This window comes from Spathaspora passalidarum, assembly GCF_000223485.1.
Source record: "Spathaspora passalidarum NRRL Y-27907 unplaced genomic scaffold SPAPAscaffold_5, whole genome shotgun sequence".
Classification (NCBI taxonomy): domain Eukaryota; kingdom Fungi; phylum Ascomycota; class Pichiomycetes; order Serinales; family Debaryomycetaceae; genus Spathaspora; species Spathaspora passalidarum.
In genome coordinates this window covers 1,408,691-1,432,708 of record NW_006767429.1, presented here as the reverse complement: position 1 = coordinate 1,432,708, position 24,018 = coordinate 1,408,691, and the positions used below count along the sequence as shown (strand labels likewise).

Below are 24,018 nucleotides of genomic sequence, written 5' to 3'. Positions count from 1 at the left end.
GCGTCGCTTCGAAAGAGCAGCTTTATACAAAATAAAACGTACGGCTTTTATGTGAGTATGGGAACTTGACTGAACTGCATATGATACCTGATTAGGTGAAGGATTATTCAAATCAATCTAATCAGTCTTTGCTTGCGTCTAATAATAAAAGAAAATTACAAGACTCGAAGAAAGAAAGAAAATAGGAAAAGACCACGAGGAGAAACAAAAAGAATGCTGGACAGAACCAAGATGGTGCAGTTGCATAAAAGAATCCACAGGCCAGGAAAGACGCCAAATCTACTACAAAATCCTCAAGCAAACAGTAAGTCACGCCTAAACTGATAATACCCAAAGATTCCCCACAGAAATCAGAAAATCTGCAGAATAAGAAAAGAAAAAGAGATACAAAGTTAGAAGGTGGAATTGGCAACACTATAGCAACAATTACAGGGAAGCTTATATGCCTGCTGTATATGAAAATTTCCAGAATCTTTGTTGGAGGATATTGAACTTTACGTTTAAGTTACTACCCACGGTACTTTCTGCTCCTTTTATTGCCTGCATGTCCACAAAACTACCAGTAACTGGTGCTTTTCGATTTATTACATTCATTGGAATTACTCAATATATTTGGTGTTAGATTTAAGTTTGTTTCAAGAACCTTTTCCCAAGCGAACGACAATATTACAAGAGTTGCCTGGTCAAATAATAGCTTTCTTAACACAATGAATTTTGTTTTTGCACAAAGAACAGGAGAACCTGACCTGTGCTACATCAATTGCTCGGATTTAATCAAATTTATATTATTTATACAAATGTATATAATGCTAAGACTTACTGATATAACCTTCTGTATAGTATATAAATATTTATTAGTGATATTTAGCATTGGCTAAGCAAGTGGGTCTGTTAACATGGTGATATTATCCATTTTGCACGACCTAGATTTTTTCTAGTGTTTCACACCACCGTAAGCAAAAAAAAAAAAACAAAACCAAGCACACTATATAACCAGCATATATAAACCAACAATGGAGGGATCAAGCAACATAGATCCACCCAAGGTCACACCAGACCCCGAGATCAATCAACAGAAGGCCAAAATCCTACTTCAGAAACTTAAGGAGGAAATAGCCCAGGCTAAAGCAACCACTGATCCTGCCAAAGCCAAACAACATTATCAGGTTGCTGAGAAAATCAAACGAGTCTTGCTTAATTACCAAGCACTGCAAGCTAAAAAGGATGGAACTGATACAGCAAGTGCTGTTCCTGTAACAGGTCCCAGCACTGTTCCTCCAAGTGCTGGTGAATCACGTAGCACCAGTCCAGAAATCAAATCTCCAGTTCCTCAACGACCTAGTTCTGTGCCCGCTCCAACAACAACAAGTGCGGCTACACCACCAGTGAATAACGAATTACAAGGACAGAAAATCACAATTGAAAGATTTAACCATGTAAAGAATCGTATGAAGGAAGTTTACGAAGGTGTAAAGAAGTTGGAACAAGCACATAGTGACGAGAAAGATGCTGCCAAGAAACAAACCATCAATGAACAAATGGAGAGGTTAAAAGGTCAATTAGTTAGTTTCCAGAAATTGGCAGTTTATATGAAAAACCAATTAGTTCAACAGGGCAGAATATCAGGAAGCACAACTCCTGTAAATGTCAATACCCTGCCAACTCCGGTACAACCGCCACAAACCCAAGCACCAGCACCAGCACCAGCACCACAACAACCACAACAAGCACCACCACCACCACAAGAAATTTCTTCACCAGCCAAAACCAAATCTATCAAGAAAGAAGAACCTGCCGTGGTATCCCCACAAAAATCCAAATCTAAATCAATAACTCCAGCATCAGTAACAACTTCAATCACGCCTAAACCAGATTCCGTCCGTCCAGAACTTGCCAAATCGGTTTCTGTCAAATTAAACATGACAAAACCAACAATAACACCATCAATCACATCTGCATCAACAACTCACCTCTCATCACTTGCACGGCCCGATATCTCCCAGCTATCATCAAACACAATAACACCCAACAATATACCCGACAATGGTGGCCGCGTACTCACAAAACGGAAACTTGTGGAATTAATAAACAATCTCGGTGTAGATCAGGGTGACTCCAAAATGACAATTGATGGCGATGTCGAAGATTTATTCTTGGATTTAGCTGACGATTTCGTGAGATCAGTCGTGGGATTTTCATGCCGCTTAGCCAAACATCGCAAAATTGATCGTATTGATATTCGTGATTTGCAAGTTAATTTAGAGCGGAATTGGGGTTTACGAGTTCCAGGTTATTCTAGTGATGAAATTAGAGCCGCCAGGAAATGGGCTAGCCTGGACGAGTATAGTGATGTTGCCAAACGAATTGAACAAGAGAATAGAGGACCTATCGTTGGAAAGAAGGAAAAGAAGAATAGTAACTAATCTATGTATATCATCTGTATAATATTAAAACGATTCATCATCTTCATTAGCAATGTATAATGTGCTTGTAAGTTTCATCAACACTTTTTCATCAACCCAAAAATTTAATGCCTGTGTTGCGGTGTATTCACTGATACTTAATTTTGTAGCCGCATCGTTAACTGAAACTTCATCACTTTTCTCATTAAACAAATCGATAATTGCAGCTTGTAATGGTGTGACTACAAACAGTTTTGTTTCATGATTAATTTCAAGCTCAAGCGTGACCGATCCCAAACTAGGTATATGCTTTACAGTACGGCCAGGTTTATCATTAATGAACTGAGATTTAAATTCATCAAATCGCTGTTGTATCAAGTCCGGAACAGAAAACGAATCATGCTCAAGCATGCTAGAAGGCCAATACAAATGAGACAACACCGACATACGTAACAAATCTCCTTGATATAATCCACTTTGTCTGATATCACGAATCATAATATCCAACATGGTAAACAAATCGTTGCCGAATCTTGACTTGAGAAGAACTAACTTCTCTTCTATATCTTGCACATCTCCACCTTCAATCAATTGTTTTCCAAACAATCGCGTAAATTCATCGATAAATACTTCCTTGGATGTGAATATGGAAAGAAGTGATTCAATCACGTCGTGTTTTCCCCGTTTGAAATCGGCAAGGGCGTCAATTGGATCTGGTGTCCATTTGAGTCCTTCATCTCTGACAATACTCTCTTGTTTTCTTGTCAATTCAACAGCCAACTCATAAAGTTTACTAGAAGGATTGTTATTCAACATTCCGTGAACTAACTTAATCACAACATCGTCTCTGGTTCTCAAGTATTTTCGAGCAGGTCGAATGACTTGATCTAGTAACACCCCTCGAGGATCAATGATTAGAAAAGATTGCATGGTTTTGATGTAGATGTGAATTATATCAACAGTGTCTGCGCCTGAATGAAGCAAGTGTTTTCTCATAGAATCTATAAACAGGGTGGTCAACTGACGACGTTTTGTGGATGATGTAAGACATAGGTGAAGTTCTTCAAGTGCTGGTATGGAGCTGGGGTATGTCGACACCATGGTATATATCTCGCTTATTCGAAGGTGGACTAGTTCATCATGGGCAGTTGTATTTAGGGAAGAGAGATAGGATGCAGCTGGTGATTCCGTGTATGATGTAACCAAGGAAAATGTTGGGTAAATTTGAGTAGTTATGCAATTGTTAATCGAGTCTAGTATGGGAACTGTCCATTTCTCGGTGGCTATTTCTTTGATATTTCTTTTGATTGTGGATATTGCCAATTGAATCATGGTAGAATTAAGTTCATTGGTCAAATTTATAGAAGTCAATGTAGTTATCACATCAATAAGTTCGAAATGCAGTTGGCTTGACAAATCTCCAAACAACCGTTCGGCAAAGTATTCTTCCATTTTGGTATGTGATAGTTTGCTATTAATTAGCAAGTTTAGTTTTCTAGTGAAGATCATTCGGGAACGGTTTGTGAGGTTTAAATAATCCAAATGACAATTGTAATAGTGCAGCAATTGCCTAACCATGTGAATATACTCCAAAAACAGAAGGTCCGCCACGAACTTGGTTTCAAACTGAGACGATATAGTGTTTATGTAAACCATAACAAACTCAATCTGGTTCAGTTCATGTTTCAAATAGCCATGTATAGCTTTCTTGACTCGTACTGACGGATCAACAATCTTTGTAGGTTTGTTATTGTTTAGGTTTTCTGGATAGTATGGACTCAACCAATCAAGGACAATCTGGATATCATTGTCTAAGTCACCACCAAGATCGTACAATCCCGGTCGGGGTATAATCTGACTGATTACCTTTGATGTTATTTCAATGTTCATGGAGTACTTATTAGACGCCAGTTTGGCAGCACTTTACCAATCTAGCAGATCAAAAAAAAAAAACGACGTATGGATTGTTCTAAAACCCACATTTTTAAGGAAGCCCAGGAAAACACAACCAACAGCGTCTAATAAAAAAAAATGGTACGCATTGCTATGATAATATGAGCTGGTTCAAACGTATACTAACGTCCTTCAAGTCTAAGCAGCAAGTGAAGCGCCAATTCCAAGAATTGACTGGTGTTCCTGGCCCCCAGGCCCAACAGTTTGTTGAAAATGCAAATTACAATTTGAATGCCGCGTTGGACAATTTCTATAATAGAAATGCCAGTCCTGCTACCACTACTACAACCAATCGTAAACCTCCTGTGAAGAGTGATAAACGATTAGTAAGTTTGTTCAAGAAGTATCGGGAGGATGATGAGCATATAGGTATTGATGGAACGTTGGCATACCTTGAGGATTTGTCAATCACTCCAGAAGACCCTCTTGCACTTACACTAGCATACTTTTTGAAATCACCCAGGGTAGGGGTTTTCAATAAGGATGCGTTTCTTACAATTTGGCAACATTATGAATGTTATACTATTACACAGATGAAGAACGTCATATTACATGTCCATGATGATATTCTTGACCTGGGTAACCAGTATATTGATGTAATGGAAGACAAGCCATTGACCTTGAAAGGAATGTATGAGTTTACATTTGAGTTTTTAAAAGAAGTAGAAAATCAACGAGTATTGGATGTTCAAACATGTATTGACTACTGGAAATTGTTGCTTCCCTTGGTTTTGAAGAAAGTTGGTGCTCCAGTTAAACAACAGGTAGAAGAAAGACTCGACCAATGGTACGAGTTTGTACTTGAAGATCACAAGAAACCATTTAGTTTTGACGGCTGGTGTCAATTTTATTTATTTGTGCAGGACATCATAATCAAAGATCCAGTGGCGTTTAAAGATTACGATGAAATGCAAAGTTGGCCCAATGTAATGGATGAGTACATAGAATATTTACGGGAAAACGGGCTAGTAGAAGGTGTAAACTAAAAATTAATACTATATAGAATTGAAAGAAATATTCCTACCTTAATTTAACAAGCTATCAATACTTGATTTTCGTAAAGCTAACAATGTTTTCAGAGCATCTTGATCTTTATCTTCGTAACTATCTTCTTTAGCGAAACTGGCATTGCTCTTGGACTTGAAGTACATTTTGCGAGGTGGTACCAACTGTTGGTCAACTTCAACGGCTGGTTCAGGTAATCTGAACCCATTGGCTTTAGCTGAAGAGGAGGAGGACCCGATCATAGAAGGAGATGTAAAGGCTGAACCAGATAATGTAGATTTCATAGGGATGGTGAATGGAGAGGGGTTATTTGACTTTATACCTAACATGTTTGGAGAAGCATATGAGGACTTTCGAGATATAAGGTTTGGTGATTGTGATGCGGACGAGGCTGTTTGGTATTTGTTTAACATGGTTAGTATTGGTGCGATATCTGGAGTGAATTCTGGTGATGGTAATTGTGGTTTCTTGAGTTCGGATATACTTGAGGATGCACTCATCGGTATAGTAGATTGGTAGTTGGTGGGGGTATTAGTTGTGGTAGGACCATTGATAGTGGCAGTGCTTGTGCTGCTAGTATTCCCTTCATCGTCTTCTTCTTGTTCTTCCACTATCGAATGTGTTCTATAGTCAAAACTCCTTCCTGATGATGACATTTCACTCGATGAGGTGGAAGGACTTGTCCCTTCAAGTAGTTCTTTAAAATTGAATTCTTTGTCGATATTTCTATACTGGTTGACATCCAAAGGAATCTTGGCAAAATCTATATTGAATTTGGAATATGCTTCGTTGTTACTCTGTTGTAGTAATTCATGTTGCTTTTGAATGATGTGGTGAAGGTATAAAATATATTCCACAGAAGATTTCAAGATAGTCAATTTGTACATTCCATCAATTTTGTTCCCGTTGGCATTACCGGGATTTGGTTGATTCTTTTTAGCGGTAGCAGTTGGTTGGTTGGCATTGGAGGCTCTACAAGCAGGAATCAAATACTTCAATGCTTCAAACTCACGGTTGATTTTAATTCTTCTTCGTTTTTCGATTATGGAATGTAATTGTTTAGTTTCATGTTTCCGTTTGGCTAATTCTTCTGAGTCGATATTAGCGGATGATCTTCTTCGTTTCTTCTTGTTGTTTGAAAGGGAGGATGAACCCGATCCTGAGTTTATTATATCCACGGAGTTGTTGGTGGAGTTATTTGTATATTCATTCGTTAATATTTCGTAATTTTTATCATCGGAATCCAACTCTTTATTTAGTTGGATGATTGTAGTTTTCAATACTGGAGGACTTGGAAATACCATTTAGATTGCAAAATAGGTGACTGTGGAGGAGCTAGAAGTTTATTGCAAAAAATAGAATTTGGGGGAAAAGTGACAAAAAAGGATAAGTCGGAAAAACTCTAGTGATTATATATCAAAATCAAACTAAGGTTTAATTATACAATTTAATATACAAAAGGGTAGTGCCTGTCTTGACAGTTTAATGTTGCCTGCTCCGCCGCCCACGTTTAATAAGCCCAGATATAAAACAACTAAAAAAAAAATAAATTAAAGTTAATTATTTTTTTTTTATTTTGCTAATTTTTTTATTATTATGTTTTTCTTTCATCGTTTCACTTTAGCTGTTTTAAGATTTCATGTAGAGTAGAAGAGAAGATCCAATGAGATCGGACCTATATGGGGTGGAGCACCAAGTCAATGGAGTCTAAGAAAATAACTGGAGCATATTAAACAAGACACAACATACGTATGCCCATGACATTGAGATGAAACGTTGGTCAGCGTATTATTTATTGAGCCAACAATGAAATCGCATTTTTCTTTCTTCTCCCCCCCTTGTGTTGCCATCCCCCCGTGCCAGGTTTAGCCCAAGTAATAAGTCACACGATAACAAAACGTGTGACGAGACACTATAAAGTGTGTCCCACGAGACTTAAACAACTGCACATTGCATTATTTTAGACAGAAAATAATTACACAAAAAAATAATTCCGTGCCCCACGTGCGCCAGACAATAACTGTCGTACTTCGCTTCTGTTATCTTGTAAGACTCGCACTTTAAATAGCAGTGCAATTTTTGACTTTTTATAAAAAAAAAAGCTGCACGTTGGCTATAGCTCACGTGGATAAGGTTACCACGAGTGATAACACATTTGCTAACCAGGGTATAAACAATGGTTGCGGTGTTTCCCTTAGATCCTTGCTGGTGCCATTTTCACACCCCCTGACACTCTCGCTCTTTCGCTCTTTCGCTCCCTCTCCACATCTCTCAGTAATAACTTCTCTTGTGACTACTGCAACATAGGCGAAATAAATCATTCCTGGGCACATCACTACACATAAACAGCCTGTGATTAATGTGTTAAGGCACCGCGGTTATCGCATTAATTAATTGTTATTTGCCTTGACAGAATTGGACGATATTCCGCTTTTGTGACTTTATCGTTTGGTCTTGTGAAGTTTAAGTTTACCACATAGCTTTTTTTTTTTACAGCCATTTTCTCACTCCCTAATTTTTTTGCCTTTGTGTTTACATTTGCAACTGTTTTACAACAAATTTATAACTCCTTTCTATTCACACACCAGGTTAGCACAATGGTCAATCGTCTATTACCAGCACCTCCCCCAACTGTCAATGCATGGTCCTTGAATCAATTAATCGAAAATAACCCTCCTGTTGAGTCAAATGACGAAGTAGTGCCTAGTTTAACATCACCGCTTATTTCCCCAGAGGACCTGCTGCCATTCACTCCTCACCTGGCGCCACCACTCACCAAGAGGAAATCAAACAAGAAAAATAGTGGATCGGTCATGATTCGTATTGGCAAGAATACCACTATTAAGAAACCCACTAAATTTCCTCAAAATCAAGGTAATATCAAAGGTGGAACGGGCGCTTACAAATATAAAATTGCTACCAGAACTGATAACTACCACTATACCAATCCTTCTATTGTGTATCCTATGGACACCAGTCGTGATGAATCCGAGTCAAGCCCTATCCAAGAACAAACAAGCGAAGGCCAGTTTACAAGTCCGCTTCAAACTCAACTTTCTAGTCCCATTGAGTACGAAGGACCAGTAAGTCCACTTGAAGGTCAGTTTCCATTGGTGTATCCTTCACCATTTCCTATTCCTGTATTCCCTATATATCCAATCTATGAATACTATCCTGAAGTGCAATCTCCAAAATCTAGCAAACACGATATAATCAAACGACAACTCGAATACTACTTTTCCACCGAAAACTTATGCAAAGATTTATATCTACGTTCATTATTCAATCCCATTGACGGCAGCGTTAAGCTCCAAGATCTAATCCAATTCAATCGTCTCAAGAACTTAACCAAGAATGGAACTGATATAACATTGTTGATTGACGCCATTTCCGACATTGATAGTTTGCAATTATTAGAAAATGAACCACGAGTTAGACTTAAGAACTGGCGGGATTGGGTGAATTAGTACATTGGCTATTTCTTTCCGTTTGTTTGCAACATTTGTATCCCCAGTTCCCCGATTCATAATAACTTCCAAACACTGAGGTATGATTCAACGCATACACGTCTTCAGCATATCGAGATTTTATCAACCCATTCTTATCAAGCTCGGGTTTTTCGTTCAATTTCCTTCGTTTAGCTTCTTGCTTCATTTTCATCATCATTAGCGTTGGGCTGGCCTCAATGCTATTATTCAAATCTGCTGGGTCATCTTCACCTCCAAGATCCCAAGCGAATCTTTGTAATTCATTCAACTGCTTACCTTCCCCAGTTAGTTTCTTGACAAATTGGTTCAGATCATTGATAAACCCAGCACTTGGATCTTTAACCAATCTAGACTTTGGGTCGAATTCAAGCTTGATTTTATTATTGGGGTTACTAGTTATATTGTGAATATATCCAGGTATATCGTTTCTATCGCGGATAAGTTTCTCCAAAGGGTGTTGTTTTGTATTTACAAGTTGGTTTTCAAGTAGGTCTAACTCAATAAGTTCTAATTCGTAATCAGGCTCATCGGACTTCTGCTCTTCTTCTTTCTTCTCAGTCCATTTGTCAAGATGGGCAAGCCATTCATCCAGGGTGTATCCATACCATCGATCTCGTTTACTATCGTAGTCTTCATGTTGGATACGGACGTCGGAGTCTTTTATACCGTGACCGGTGGTGGGGATGCTATGGTCTACTATTTCGTTGTTGACACGATGGTGCGACAAGTAGTCTGTTGAGTCGTCATCTTTGTTACCCTGATACCATGGTTTTGATGTTATATATTTCGGTATGTATTGATTTGGTTGTGACATTGTGGGATGGTCATTGAAAATAGTGTATGTTAATTTTTTTTGGTTTTGTATTTGCGATTATACATTTGTTGGAAAAAGTTGGCAAAATTTTAGCAAATTGTCAACAACAATACAGGCCATAGAACTCTACTAAAAGATGCAAAGAGCAAAGTCTCACTGTACGAAAATGTTAATTTACAATACTTTTGGTCTATATATATATATATATGCTAATTAGAACCCCTTCCACTCTTCTTCATCCGCGTCAGCTTCGTCAGCTTCAGCTTCGCTTTCTTCTTCACTGTCATCATCTTCAGTCACTCCCCAATCTTTCAATCTCTCATCATTTAAAACTTCTTCTGCACACTTTTCTCTCAAGGTCTTCAATAAAGCTTCCTTGTTTAACTTGGCAAATGGAGAAATCAAAGCAGTCACAGGAACATCATCCACAATTTGCAACTTCTTCTTGAAAAGCTCTTCATACTTTTCAGCATACCCATCTTCACCCTTCAGCTCATCAACATCATCCTGCTCCTGTTTCAATTCTTCAAAAATCACCAATTCCAATTCATCCAAGTATAAATCACATAAATGGTAAGGCAAAGCCACAGGAACATCCTTTCTCCCACTCAACACCCCGCCTTCCAAAACCTTGACAAACTCGGCAACAACTTCTTCGTTCCAGTTCTCCTTCTTTAATCTCTTGAATGAATGACGCACCACTCTTCTTATCAACAAGTAAAACTTGTCGACTCTCCATTGATCAATATCGCTCCAGGTCAAGATCATAATGTTGAAAAATGCATCCAAGAAAGTAGGAAACTTCAGTAATGGAACAACGTCACTGTATAATCTTCCGAGACTCTCACAAAGACGTTCTTGGGTACGGGGTCTGTCCGAGAACCATACAGAATAGTACATTCCCTTCCACAACTTTTCATATTCGAGAAGACTGAGTTTGGTGGATTTGGAAAGGTATGCTTCAAGCGATTCTAAAGCAGCGTCTCTTGTCTTACGCGAGTTGGACGCTAGTTTTTTCACAAAGGCTGATGTGGACATGGTTGACTGCTAATTGTAATGAGATGGAGGGAAACCAAGAGATGCGAAATTTTTAAAAAAAAAAATGGTGATGGAGGTTTAGAAAACTGAGCCGCACGGAATGTGTGTCTGGTCAGTTACCAAGTGAGGTTGAGCTTTGGCATGCAAAGGGCAAATCGGATTCAATATGTGAATCGCGTGGTTGCATTTCATAAATCGGCAAGAGTAGGCTGAATTGGAGTACGGTTGAGTGGATGTAGTGTGGAACACTGGAAATTGCCTGAATATCTGGCATTCAACACCACAAGACCTATTACAAATATTGTTTCACGTTAATCTATTATTAAGTATACAAAAATATACATTTATTCACCATCCAGGGTGCTTGCTTAAACAATCAAGTATCTAATTGGGATATGCAACAATTTAACAGCATAACCGACAACACCCATCATAATGAACCCAACACCAACAGCCTTGACAATCTTTAAGTATTCCTTTTGATCAGGCTTGTGACATTTCTTGACAAATGCGGAACCGTCCTTAAAGAACTCTACTGGAACTTCAGTGAGTTTTTCTAATCCTTCGTTGGCCATATCTTATAGTTTGTGTGATACAAGAAGAACTGTTGATTGTTTCCCGTTGTCCTCTTTTTTTTTTTTCCTTACGTCCAACGAGTGGAACCAGAAAGTGACAGCACAATAACTAATTTCGGTAACCGCACGACAAAGCTTACACTATAAATTTGGCAGCCAAAATTCAATTTTATTTACAACACAATAAATACTTCTTCTACATCAAGCTCAACAACGAATCATCCTCATCATCCTCCTTCTTTAAGGTCATCATAAACTCTTGTCTCTTCTTCTCTCTCAACCTCTTAAATTGATTCAATTTCTCGTGCTTGAACCAATCACTCAATTGTTGTTTCATGGCGGTATCAAGGGACCATTCATCAATCAAGGGTTGGCATTGGCCTATGTACAAGGATTTCCCCTTGATGTCGATCAATTCCTTCATGGCCGCTTGATAAAGTATGTATACCGATTGATGCTTTTCATTGACGGGTTCAAAGCCAAGGTTGGCACGTCTATTAAACGATTGTGATGTGGTGTGGTATGCTTGGTATTGTCTTAATAATGCTGACAAATAATCATAATATTTCTGTTCTAGATTATCAGCTATTCCTTCTTTCAAATAGTTCAAATATGTGGAGTAGATGCTGTGGTTGAAATCTATTTCGTCAGTTTGGTAAATATCCCATAGCTGTTGAAATGCCTGGTTTCTTTCCTGTTTAAGTTTCTTGACGAATTCCAAGAATCCCTCATAGTCAAAGTTAACGTCATTGGAAATTTCATTCAAGGTAGGTGTACCGTTGGTTTTCACATTGGTTTGTCTCAAGAAATACAGCAAGGCACGATCTTCTTCAAATTTAGTGGACATATCGCACCAGCTGAAAATCAGATCGAAAAACCTCTTGTCTAATGCATTACTTCCAGTTATTTCGTATGATTTCTGGAATTCACTAACAAACTTCATTGCGTCAAAGAAATGACCGTTATATGCAATACTAGAAAATATACTAATAACAGTGTTCATGGTTGGATACCTAGAATCATTCGGTTTCAATTTAACATCGTCGGAAATTATTTTCCCAGTTTCGTCAACTCCCCATACTGACTCGATAAAATTAAAAAGTTGTGACAATTTACCTTCGTACCCCAAACTGCAAATCAAAGTTTCATGGAATTCCAATCCCATCTCGGCAACTTGCAACCCAGATTTTCTGAAATCGGCCAATAAGTCATTGGACTTGATGGAGTCGACAAACCTACTATTCTTTGGGTCATACCTAATTGAGGCCAATTCTGTGCTTTTCAATTCCCAAAGATGTAAATTCCCACCGCTGTAAATCTGGAAAACCAATATCCACATCTTGGGCGTCATTTTCCCAACATAATCATACGGGGATTCCCTCTTGAATGTACGGAACCACTTGGCAGCTAAATCCAATTTACGATTCATGACTTCTAAATGCATCAAGTTTTCATAATCTGTAGTGGTAAACTTATACCCGGTTAACTCCAGGGTGGCATAGATATCATGTCTTCTTTCCTGGTCATAGAACTTAATGTTAGGGTTGGTATATATCAATGCACCGTAGATGTCACGGATGGCTTCAGTCATGGAATGTACTACTGCTGGTTGAGTAATTCGCGATTTGGGGTTGATTAATCGTAAAATTGGTGCTAAGGACAGGTACAGCTTTAAATGGAAGTTCTTTTTAGAAATTAGCAACCTCATATACTCAGTAAACTGGTGGTGTCCCAATACATCCAACATGGCGTTTGGATCATGTTGGGCCCATGATAATAGGAGTTTACTCAATGAGTCAAACTGGTTTCTTTCCACCAAGTCAATGATCTGCGTTTTAATTTTATGGGATTTGTCGTCAGATAACCGGGGTGAGCTGCCACGACTGGCAGTATATGATTTAGATGCACGAACGGAAGGCATGGTTTGTAATTTGTCACCGAGTGTAGGTGTCTTGGGTATGTGTGTGTTTGGTCTCGTCTCTTGATGAGCAGGAAAAACTTCTTCCGAGAAGGTAAGCGTGGAAACACTATACCTCCTCCTTATGGTCTTTCTAAGTCCATTAGCTAGCTGCCCGCTTCTTATTATTCCTGTCATACTACCCTACACTATAGCTTCAATGCTCACACTGTGAAAATACTGAAAAATTTTGATATCATAAAAATAAAAAAAAGAAAAAAAAAATCGGTTCCGAATCGGGAAAGATTACCCGGATATATTACACATACATAAAGCTTACAACTTAGTATTCATACCAGCACGAGCAATATGAAAAGCGTTATACTTTTGAATAGACTTCAATCCATCTTCCATGGTGCCTCCATTGAGAATATCCTGGATATGTTGCTTAGTACCACGCAAAGCCCATCTTTCCAGATCACATATCTTTTCTCCCCATGCTTTAGCAATCTTAATTCCGGCATCAATGGAGTCAACAATGCAACTTACGTAACCTAAATCCAATGCCTCTTGGGCACCCCATTTGTCACCCAATAATGCGTGCTGGAACAACTTAGACTTGTTGTTGACTAAACGAGGGACACGTTGGAGAGTACCTATATCAGCAGCAATCCCAATGTTGATCTCAGCAATGGAGAATACGGCATCGGACACGGCGATTCTGATGGTGAATGCCGAGGAAATGTCGAGGGCAAGCCCATAGTTGATTCCATTCAAGATCCCAATTGTAGGAGTGTTGATGCGGGCAGGCACACCAATTGCATCTTGAAAGTCCTTGATGTGGGTAAACAAGTGGGCTTCACTTTCTTTCTCCGTACGACTAGGGTCAAACACTTCCATTGCCTGTTTCAAGTTCAATCCACTAGAGAAGGAACGAGCCACACCGGAAGTAACGAGAATGAGTTTGACGTCTTGTTCGGCGTCGAGTCTGGTGAATATTTCTCCGTAATCTCTCCAATTTTGTTCAGCAAACGCATTGAGGGTCTTGGGATGGTTGTACACAACATGAATGAATCCTTCTTGGATCTCACTCACGGAGAAGTATTCGTATTTATAATCTGAAGCTTTAAAGGTCATGGTTGGCGAGGAGTTTACAAGAATAACGAAGAAATAGAGAAGGAGGGTTATATTTATAGTTGAAATTTATATTGCAAACCTCGGCTTCTTTTTTTTTTTGTGATTGCGGGGAGAATAATAATGTGAATTTTTCAGCACTTGATATTTTAAACTACATATCTACCTCCAGGAACATTCGTCTCTTGTTGAGCCGCCAATTCCAATCCTTCAATCATTCGTTCTCGTATCATATTGTTAGCTTCATGCACCGACGACTTGTCTAACCCTTCAACAAGCAAGTAGAGTTTAGCCAACAGGTCTTTATTATTGGGAGGTGGGTTTTTACCAGGTGGATAAAATTGACCTCTGGTGGTGATTGACGTTCGAGAAGTTTCAATAATCTTGGACAAGTGTTCACGATTGACGATATTCCATCTAGCAGCTTGAGGCAAGTCATTGATGATAATCCTCGAATAGAACTTACACTTGTCGGGACCAGACGTCTCGGGGCTGTTTCCTTCAATGATTTCAAAATCAGGTAAGGCGGCAGCAGTGGCATTGGGTGTAGCATTTGGAGTGACACTCTTTTCTTTAACTGTCTCCGTAGTCAGCTCATCATACATGTTCTTTTCCATTTGCAATTTCAGATCACGCACTTGTTTCAATTTGTCCAAACCTTTACCTCCAAACCCATAATGGATCTTCTCTTTGCCTTGTTTAACCTTGCTCGAAAAACTCTCGGCAATTTCCACTAATCTCGAATCTATTTCTTCCACTTTACTCATACGCAACGCTCTCACAAGATTGGCAATTTCGTGTTCCTGCTTATTCCACACAAACGTGATTGCCGTTCCCTTCGATCCTGCCCTACCCGTACGGCCTACACGATGAACATAATCTTCCATATGATTGGGCGGATCGAAATTAATCACAAGTCCCAAACTTTTAACGTCCAATCCACGGGCAGCCACCGATGTAGCAATGAGAATGTCGACACCACTGTTGATGCTTGAAAATTCCTTGATGGCGTAGCGTCGGTCGAGTTGGTCTTTACCTCCATGGATCGCTACACAGGGCAAGTTGAACGCAAGGAGTTGTGTGACTAGATCATCGGCGTCATTTTGTTTCTCCACAAATATAAGTACCTTTTTGTATGTCTGGTAGTCAGCAAGTATAGAATGGAGTTTGTCAATTCTGTCCAGTTTGAACTCTTCCGCAGTGACGTTTTCGAAAAGGATGATTTTTTGGGTGATTTCTGGAGCGACGACACTTATTCCACCCACGATAATCTCAACGGGATCAACAAGGATGTGTTTTGCCAATTGTTCCATCTTTCTCGGGAACGTGGCCGAGAACAAAATAGTCTGGCGGTCAGGTCTAATTTGAGTGAATATCTTGCTGATCTGGGGCTCAAACCCAAGGTCAAACATACGATCAGCTTCGTCAAGGACGATATATGTTGTTCTTTGTAGATTAGTTACACGGCCTGAATTAGCCGCCAACAAGTCAATGACTCTACCGGGAGTACCCACAATTATCTCCACGCCACTTTTCAATTCGTTAATTTGGGGTTCTATGGAAGATCCACCATAACAGCAACAGACTCGCAAACTCTTGCTGGTGAAATTGGAGATTTTTCGCTGAATCTGCAATGCAAGTTCTCGAGTGGGACAGAGGACAACACCAATAGGCCCATCATTCTCACGTATTGGTGGCTGGTCTTGAATGTGTCTCAACATGGGAATAACATACGATAATGTCTTTCCTGATCCGGTTTTGGCGACTCCGATTACATCTCGGCCCGACATGATTATAGGAAGAGCTTGACATTGAATTGCTGATGGTGATTCAAACTGTAGCTTGTCAGTAATGACCGTAGATAAGTTTGACGGAAGTCCCAAGTGTGACCATTTGGAGATTGGAGCGTAATGCAGTGCATTGTTTCCCTTGACACGAACATTCCCTAGTTCTTTGCGGATCTCGGATATTTGTTCTTGAGTTAACATTTGTAGCTCGTATGGCTGTTGGTAGAAACTCTTTCTGAATGGTGCATAAGTTTCAAGGGTGTGATCAATTGGCTTGAGTTCCTTTCCCTTGGTTTGAAGTTTTGTGAGTGATGTTAGAAGTTTCTGTTGTTTTAGTTGTTCTTCGTCGACTTCTTCTTCCTCATCGAGATCGTCAGGTTCGTCTAGTTGGACTTTGGTTGTGTTTTTCGTTTCACTAAGAGAAGCCAAATACAAGTCTAATTCATCCACTTCTGGTGCATCATCATTTGCCGGTGTTTCCTGTTGATCAAGGGTAGGCTTCTTGAATTTCGGTTTTGCAGAATCGCTTTCTTGGTCATCCTGTTGCAAGACAACCCGTGGTCTCTTTAGTGGGGCCGTTGTTTTGTTGGTCTTCTTCAAAGTCAATGTGGGTCTAGCTGATATTGGTTTCGCCACATCTGGTTTTTTGACTGGTTCTTGCAGCTGTTGTGCTCTTGCCCTCTTCCATTCTTCAATACGTTGCTGTCGTATTCTCTTTTTCTCATCAGCATCGACTTGACTAGGAGTAGGTGGGACAGGAGTTGCCGAAGTCGGCACTGTAGTCGGCGCTGTAGTTGGAGCTGCGGTTGCAGCAGTGGTTGCAGGGGCAGGCTTCTGATTCTTCTCCTGACTCTTCTCCTGCTCCTTCTCCTGCTCCTTCTTCTGCCTCCATGCTAGCAACTGCTCTCTTCTCTTTCTCAATTTCTCCTCCTTGGATTCACCATTTTCGTTCTGGATTGAAGTTTGGTTAGTAATGCCCTGGGATGTATGTCCGTTCATGTTACACACTCTATATCACTACTGTTATTACACTTGCGATGTGCTGGTGCCTTACAATTTTTTTTTGTTTAATTTATTATGAATGCGACAAAGTCATTGTTTAAAAATCTATGTATGTATATCAACTATAATGCAGTGGTGACAGTAACAGTCTGAGAGTTGAGAAGCATAACAGGCGGCAAATCATCTAACCACACAGCAAGATTATTGGTATACTCAAATGACTCACCTTCATCTAAATGTGTGCCTATCGGTGGTGCCGGCAACGTCGAGAAGATCACATAGGTTTCTCCAAGCACCGAGTTCCGCTTCATCAATTCGTTAAGCACGATATGTTGTCCCTTTGCAGGTATGTCGTCAAAACTTAACCTGTTCAACTCTTCTTGTAATTCACGTCTCGTTATGGTTTTCTTGTCTTCTTGTTTTTGCATTCCTCTCGCTTTGTAGAACTCATCTCGCGACCCAGAAGGACCAGTAGATGAAGTAGCACGATAGCTGCGGTCAGTAGGCGCCAACGGTGGAATATCCTCGTCATCTTCTTCTGCCATAAACTGCGGCGTTCTCATTTGTTGAATGATATCATCGTCATTAGCGAATATCGCCGGTGATTTCGCCGGTGATCTCGTGGCATCAGCGCGAAGCTTGGATGACGGCGATCTCTTGACACTCTTCTTGATATCAGTTGGTGGTTTCAACTCTAATGGTTCCTCCTCTACATTTTCTTGTACTTCCCGTTCTTCTTGTTCTTCTTGTTCTTCTACTTCATCATCAGCAACAAACTGGATCGACTGTTTCACATCAGCTTCATCTGCATTGTCTTCCCCTTCATCATCGTTGATCTGTGACTCAGGAATCTTAACCGACAGAAAGTTAGGACGAAGATTCGACACCGATCTAATCGACAATTGATCTGACGACCTGAACATCGAATGATTGGTCTGTTCCTTCAAGTTGGGACGATAATGTTTTGGTGGCTGGGGCGTGCTTGGAGAAAGCAACGGCGTGTGCAGCGGGGTCTTGTCATAACCCGACAAATTCAACATGCTGTTGTTGACACTGTTGGTGGCCGTTTCCTCGTCATCACTACTGTCACTCAATGGATCTTCATAATTGAGAAACTGATTCGCAGCTTGTGACTTGAGATTAAACGAAAGCGCCATTCCCTTTTCTTGCAAGTTCGACAAGGTGTATCTTCTATTATGCTTAAACTGATCAAACTGACTAGGCTGAGACGGACTCAAATTCAAGTTCAACGGGTAAAACTCTTCGACCCCAGCAAACGATGCAGTAGATGCATTTCTCGTTATATCCAGCATGGGTTTCTTCTTCATGGCCATCTTCTTTCTTGCTATTTTCTTCTTTTCAATCTCACGAAGCGTCTCCCTGGCATTAGACAAGTTAATCCACCATTGTTCGTCGTGAAGTATATTATCCACTCGCTCACACACGGCTCTATTGCTTTGCGTCTTGGTATATCCCTTCACCATATAGTTATACGAGTCCAAACTTCCATCGTCCAAGCATACAATCTTGATTTCCGCCGCGATACGAAGACTCGAGAGCAATTTACTCAATCTTGATCGCTCGTCTTCGACTTCTTGTTCCGCTTCGACAAACACAATCACACGGAGTTTGAAATTGTTTAATTTCCACTCTTGGACTGTGGATAAAATCCACCCCAACTGAAGAATCAAAGTATACGTGTCAAAGTTTGTCGACAACACCAGCTGGCCATTGTCCAATTGGTTAATGGACGACATTTGAATAGGATACAAGTCGATATACTTGCTTACACCCTTGTCGACATTCGGCTTGTGGAATAACGTCTTCCAGAACCCATTTTCTTCCACTTTGGGCAATTTCAACTTTGAAAAGTTGGCAGCAACAGCCACGGTTGCCTGCAAGACAATCAAATCCTCGACAATCTGCACCCATTGGCCAATACTCACCTTCTTCTCCTTACGACAGGTGTCAGTGGGCAAGTCAGTCACACCTTCTTCAAAAGTGGGGATGATTGGCATCTCAATGCCATGCTTGACAAAATCGTAGAAACCAAGAACAGTAATATTAGGTTTCATTCCTCCTAACCCTGATCCAAGGTAGACATTTCTCACCCCCCAGGGCAATGTGGGACCCAAAGCAATCTGGACAAACGCCTTCACCTTGGACATGTCTCGCAACTTAATCCATGCTTGCTTTTGCTTCCTCACTTCTTTATAAGTATTCACTGAAAATACAGTGCTATTCTTGCTGGAGTTGGATTCCGGAGCAGTATCATCATTCATCATAACCACATGACCTAGCACATACAATCCACCTTTCTTCAAATGATTACAGAACCCAATCAAGTTCCACGACGTTCTGGGATTGTCACAAAGTAATAATATCTGTGGCCGCCAGTACTTGACGCTCATCTCCAACTTGAGTCTCAACAAGTACTTTCTAACCTGATGATAAATGAGCAACTGGGAGATATCACCAAACTTCAGCGGGGGTGTCAGGTAGTGGATCATCAAGATGAAGAACGTCAAGCAGAAAATTACAAGCGTGGCCGAGATCCCATCGACGATAAACATGGCGATAAAACACACAATGGCACCGGTGAGTGCAGTCCTTGTACTAAAGTACTTGAACGAGGGCCTGAAGTTAGGTGCTGAGCCAATCTTTAAAAGAAAACAAGCAATGTTTGTCACGATAAACGTCATTAAAAAAGCCATGGTAATGAACGTGGCAATCTGGTTAATATCTGCAAATAAGAATATCTGGGCAATGAACCACGTCAATATGATACTCCATATCTGGGCCTTCTTCTGGTCCTTGATTGACTTTTTGCTCGTGGTGAAGAGCGATAACCCAGGTATGATTTTGTCATCGGCAATAGCGTTAATCATGGATGATGCACCCACAATACCCATAATCACGGAAAACAACGATGTCGAGAACTCACCAAGGATAATGACAATGCTCAGCAAGTTCACGGTCTGAATCACTTTGATATCAACATGCAACAAATCACGAGGAATGGCTGACCCCATGGACACAATCACAGCCGTATACAAAATAAACGTGACCAAAAGTCCACGTAACGTTCCCAATGGAATAGACTTTGATGGTGTTTTCAACTCTCCTGACATCGATGCACCAGCAAGAATACCTGCCGTGGCTGGAAAGAAAATCCCAAACAAATCACGAAATGTTTCCGGCACCCCTGGCGGTAGCACCGACCCTGCTGCACCGCTGGTAAACTTTGGGTACAAGTTATCGGTGAATGTCTTCCATGAAAGCCCCGTATACAAAATGGCATCGTGCGGAGCCGGCAAGGGATGATAAGGCTTGACGAAAAACGTAGATATTGGAATAGACACGGTACTGATTGTCAAAATAATGAATAAAAGCAAAGCGGTTTTCGAAACCAACAGAGATCCAACCATGGCTACACACGTACATATCGCCAATAGAACTGTGGAGTAAAGAACCAGCCACATGTATCCTGTCGGTAACAACTTGACCATATCTCCGTGCTCCAAGCCAAAGTTTTCCAAAAAGGGTTCAATGAAACCAACCACGTTCAATGACGAATTAAGAATCTGGCCAATGACAAATATGATGCCGATGGCACCTCCGAATTCGGGACCTAATGATCGGGAAATCATATAGTATGCTCCACCACCTTTGACAGTCCCATTAGTGGCGATGGCACTGACTGACATTGTCGTCAATATATCAATTGCGTATGAAAGGACCAACAAAAACATGGTGCCTAGAATCCCCATTTGGCCAATGATGAAGCCGAATCTCAAGAACATCAAGATGGACAATACATTAAGGGACGTAGGGAGGAACACCCCTTCGAATGTTCCCAACTTGCTGACGTTGTTCTTGTTGTTGCCCTTGCCCTTCTCTGTTAGCTTAGATCTAACATGAGTAGTTGATCTGTAGTTGGGAGGTATTGATCTGCTTCTCGATGAAGGAGGTCGGTTCGGCAGTAGTAGTTGGGTAGATTCTGTAGGGGGATATCTCAGCGATACCGAAGATATTCCCATTGAAGACATGTGTGCAATCACTTGTTGTCTAAACAGAAAGTAGTTTGAAGGAAGAGCTCTTATCAAATCATGTCGTAAAACAAAATTAGATTGCGCTTCTTTGACCTGAAACGTGAATGTCGCGAGCACGCGCTACCATGTTCCGTTCCCCAGTGTCGTTGTCCAACGACGTGTACCAGCTTCGGGCAGAGGCAGACGGCGATCCAGTGATACGTGTGGAGGTGGCAATGGCGATGGTCCAGAGCTTGAAGCAGTCGCGTTCCAGTGGGGGGGCAAAGAGAGGGGGAGGGAAGCACGTAGTTTAACGAACTTTCGTATAGACAGCTGCGTGCATGACCACATGATATGCGATATGCTAGCCACACATTGTTGCGTACACCACACAGTGATCGATAAGCACGATATCGATAAAATTTTTACGGAGTGCCATGTGCCATTACGTGGTAAGACGACTGTGTTGCGTGTGAAGACAGAAGTATTGGGGGGTCAGACTCGGATCAGATTAGTTAAGTCCGGACTTATCCGGCTGACCCCTTTTCTTCGGTTTACATCTCTATGGCGAGTATACTCAGAAAGGAAAGATCCGACGGCTAGACCTTCCTAGACAACATACGAACATCAGCAGATATGCACGATTATCGTATATTGCTATGATTGCTCTGTAGAGAAGAGGGATAAGAAAGATAAGAAGGATAAGAAGGAGAAGGAGAAGAACAAGAATCACCCAACAAAGCTACCGCGCCGGCTCGTGCGTTCACTGCATAAAACAAAAGAAAAAAAATAACTTAAATAAAAAACTAAAAAAAAAAAAAAAAAAGAAAAAGGTAAAACATTCCGAACGAAAATCCGCAGAGGCAAACGAAAAAAAAAAAAAAAAAATTATCATAAAAGTCATTTGATTCATCTTCTCTATACGATCACACTTATTCTTACCACATAACTCATACCTCATTACTCTATTCACTATATAGACTAATGTTCAAGTTAATCACCACAAATACGCAGAGTCTGTTGAGACCAGCGTTATTACAAAAGATAAAAAATGCAACAGCTAATGCCTCCCAGTTATCCACCAGTCTTTCCCACACCGCCATCTCTCCTGTGGCTGCTACTAGTCCCCAAATTTACCCTTTCACCCACCAGTTTGTCAGAAACAACTCAAATGTAGCCACTAAATTGAATGAGCCAGTAAATGTCCCACCACCCAGAATCATCCCAGATGTATCTAAAGGTGGCGACCTTCACGAAATTAAAAGTCAACTGGAACCTTCCCTTCTCCTGGAAATCGATGTTAAACAAAAGTTGGACCAATTTGACCAGATAAATCTCCGCACCAAGTACAACGGATCTCACCCATTCTACTTGGAAGAACTCGATACCTCGTTGGAATTACTTGAAACCAAGGCTGTTCGTGACCGTCTTTCTGAAGAACAACTCACTGGTTTCGTGTACAACATCGAACGGATGATTTTCCACCAAAAGAGAAGGAGATTGAGAAACAACTTCAACAGAGATAGAGATACCCAAGGTGCATTCCAAACGGAAATCATGATCCAGCTGGCTGCATTGAAGTTGTTTGACATGATCAACGCCGGCAGTCTCACCCACTGTCTCAGTGCCGAAGCCTTGTACCGTCTCTTTTTAATCTTGCACCTGTTTTATTTGCGTTCGGAAATCGTGTCGTACTGGGAAGCCGGGGTCAGCAACCCTGATATCGCCAATTTCTTTGTCGACCAAAAAGTCTTGTCCACCGCGTTATTCATGGCTTATGAAATCAAGAGATTTTCTTACGAAGAAATCCAACAAATTTACGACTTGAATACGCCCGACAAGACCAACGTTTTCCCAGATTTGCTTACATCCGTGGGAAAAGTCGCCCTTTTGGAAAACGACTACGATCGCGCCTTGGACTTGTTTGAACAATTGATGATCTCGCTTGAGCGTGACCACAAGAATACCAGCACCGCCATTGCTGAAATGCACTTGAACTTCATCAGTATGTGCCGTGAAGTCGACATTGCCAAGCATTTCTTTGACAAGGCCTATGACAGCCGTAAATTGCCATATACGGTCAAATTAAAGGCTCCACACATGATCTCATTCATGCGTAACTGCTCAGAAGCTGGTGAATCCATGGATGAGATTTTACAAATTTGGAAGAAGTTGTTAATTAAATCAATGGAAACGGCCAAGTATGACCCCAAGGGTGCCAAGTCCGCCAACTTGAACTCGGGAATGTTCAAATTGTTATTTGACAAGTATCCTGAATACACCGAAGAAGCCAAAAAGTATTTGAACAAGATGTTTACCATGAATCCGCAAATCAACGAAATCTTCATCAATGCAGCCATCTCCAACTATTCTTGGCAAGACCGCCAGACATTTGACATGTTGGTGGACGCCTATGACAAGTACGGCATTCCAAAAACCATGATGTCCAACAGAATCATCTTGAAGCAAGCTGGGTTATTCGACCATTCCAATGAAGAAATTATCGAATTCTGGAACAATTTGTTGTACCTGTTGGATGAACTTAAATATTCTCACATTGCCGTGCCTGATTGGGCGGCAATCAGAGACGCTACCATTTTGTCTGAACATTACGGCGATCAAAGAACCGGGTTGTACATGTCTATCTTAAAGGCTTACAAAGATTACATGCAAAATGATTTCGCCTGTGTCAAGTTCTTGAGAGGGTTTGGCAGAAACGCCGAGCATGTGCGATTACTCAAGAAGTTCACCGAGGGAGAACCCCACTTTGACAATGAAGTGGAGATCACCGTTCCTGGAGACTTGCACAGCTTGAAGAAACACATTGACTTTAAGGACTGCGCCAAGCGTTTCTACCAGGACCAACCAGTTTAAAATAATAATAGTTAATAA

General features: G+C 40.7%; 13 protein-coding genes across 13 annotated transcripts; 4 read left to right on the top strand and 9 right to left on the bottom strand. All coding sequences in view use genetic code 12, as the record gives it.

Moving 5' to 3' along the window:
• Window positions 1-1,008: 1,008 nt before the first annotated feature.
• Window positions 1,009-3,955, top strand: SPAPADRAFT_62384 (uncharacterized protein; the record flags this gene model as incomplete). The annotated part of the gene is made up of 1 exon (XM_007376507.1): window positions 1,009-3,955. The coding sequence occupies one exon, from the start codon at window positions 1,014-1,016 to the stop codon at window positions 2,421-2,423; it is 1,410 nt and encodes a 469-aa protein (XP_007376569.1).
• SPAPADRAFT_141567 (anaphase promoting complex subunit 2) lies at window positions 2,448-4,292 on the bottom strand (the record flags this gene model as incomplete). Its single annotated transcript, XM_007376506.1, has 1 exon — window positions 2,448-4,292. One exon carries the CDS (start codon window positions 4,290-4,292, stop codon window positions 2,448-2,450), a length of 1,845 nt encoding a protein of 614 aa, XP_007376568.1.
• Window positions 4,293-4,392: 100 nt separating this feature from the next.
• Window positions 4,393-6,755, bottom strand: TRY6 (Try6p; the record flags this gene model as incomplete). Its single annotated transcript, XM_007376504.1, has 2 exons — window positions 4,393-4,434; window positions 4,492-6,755. One exon carries the CDS (start codon window positions 6,662-6,664, stop codon window positions 5,381-5,383), a length of 1,284 nt encoding a protein of 427 aa, XP_007376566.1.
• SPAPADRAFT_51766 (NEDD8 ligase) lies at window positions 4,434-5,341 on the top strand (the record flags this gene model as incomplete). The annotated part of the gene is made up of 2 exons (XM_007376505.1): window positions 4,434-4,436; window positions 4,493-5,341. 2 exons carry the CDS (start codon window positions 4,434-4,436, stop codon window positions 5,339-5,341), a joined length of 852 nt encoding a protein of 283 aa, XP_007376567.1.
• Window positions 6,756-7,941: 1,186 nt separating the features above from the next.
• SLF1 (Slf1p) lies at window positions 7,942-9,022 on the top strand (the record flags this gene model as incomplete). Its single annotated transcript, XM_007376503.1, has 1 exon — window positions 7,942-9,022. The coding sequence occupies one exon, from the start codon at window positions 7,958-7,960 to the stop codon at window positions 8,825-8,827; it is 870 nt and encodes a 289-aa protein (XP_007376565.1).
• SLU7 (mRNA splicing protein) lies at window positions 8,998-9,662 on the bottom strand (the record flags this gene model as incomplete). Its single annotated transcript, XM_007376502.1, has 2 exons — window positions 8,998-9,041; window positions 9,125-9,662. The coding sequence occupies 2 exons, from the start codon at window positions 9,660-9,662 to the stop codon at window positions 8,998-9,000; spliced, it is 582 nt and encodes a 193-aa protein (XP_007376564.1).
• A 189-nt stretch (window positions 9,663-9,851) lies between these two features.
• SPAPADRAFT_62382 (uncharacterized protein) lies at window positions 9,852-10,711 on the bottom strand (the record flags this gene model as incomplete). The annotated part of the gene is made up of 1 exon (XM_007376501.1): window positions 9,852-10,711. One exon carries the CDS (start codon window positions 10,698-10,700, stop codon window positions 9,876-9,878), a length of 825 nt encoding a protein of 274 aa, XP_007376563.1.
• A 357-nt stretch (window positions 10,712-11,068) lies between these two features.
• Window positions 11,069-11,275, bottom strand: SPAPADRAFT_141379 (translocon subunit; the record flags this gene model as incomplete). Its single annotated transcript, XM_007376500.1, has 1 exon — window positions 11,069-11,275. One exon carries the CDS (start codon window positions 11,273-11,275, stop codon window positions 11,069-11,071), a length of 207 nt encoding a protein of 68 aa, XP_007376562.1.
• A 73-nt stretch (window positions 11,276-11,348) lies between these two features.
• On the bottom strand, window positions 11,349-17,092 carry PRP5 (DEAD-box RNA helicase; the record flags this gene model as incomplete). Its single annotated transcript, XM_007376497.1, has 2 exons — window positions 11,349-16,827; window positions 16,945-17,092. 2 exons carry the CDS (start codon window positions 17,090-17,092, stop codon window positions 14,456-14,458), a joined length of 2,520 nt encoding a protein of 839 aa, XP_007376559.1.
• SPAPADRAFT_62380 (uncharacterized protein) lies at window positions 11,429-12,724 on the bottom strand (the record flags this gene model as incomplete). Its single annotated transcript, XM_007376499.1, has 1 exon — window positions 11,429-12,724. The coding sequence occupies one exon, from the start codon at window positions 12,702-12,704 to the stop codon at window positions 11,472-11,474; it is 1,233 nt and encodes a 410-aa protein (XP_007376561.1).
• On the bottom strand, window positions 13,465-14,316 carry SPAPADRAFT_62376 (uncharacterized protein; the record flags this gene model as incomplete). Its single annotated transcript, XM_007376498.1, has 1 exon — window positions 13,465-14,316. One exon carries the CDS (start codon window positions 14,307-14,309, stop codon window positions 13,509-13,511), a length of 801 nt encoding a protein of 266 aa, XP_007376560.1.
• Window positions 17,093-17,149: 57 nt separating the features above from the next.
• On the bottom strand, window positions 17,150-21,894 carry SPAPADRAFT_72504 (uncharacterized protein; the record flags this gene model as incomplete). Its single annotated transcript, XM_007376496.1, has 2 exons — window positions 17,150-20,993; window positions 21,312-21,894. The coding sequence occupies 2 exons, from the start codon at window positions 21,475-21,477 to the stop codon at window positions 17,218-17,220; spliced, it is 3,942 nt and encodes a 1,313-aa protein (XP_007376558.1).
• Window positions 21,895-22,110: 216 nt separating this feature from the next.
• Window positions 22,111-24,000, top strand: SPAPADRAFT_140469 (uncharacterized protein; the record flags this gene model as incomplete). Its single annotated transcript, XM_007376495.1, has 1 exon — window positions 22,111-24,000. The coding sequence occupies one exon, from the start codon at window positions 22,111-22,113 to the stop codon at window positions 23,998-24,000; it is 1,890 nt and encodes a 629-aa protein (XP_007376557.1).
• Between the last annotated feature and the right edge of the window lie 18 nt (window positions 24,001-24,018).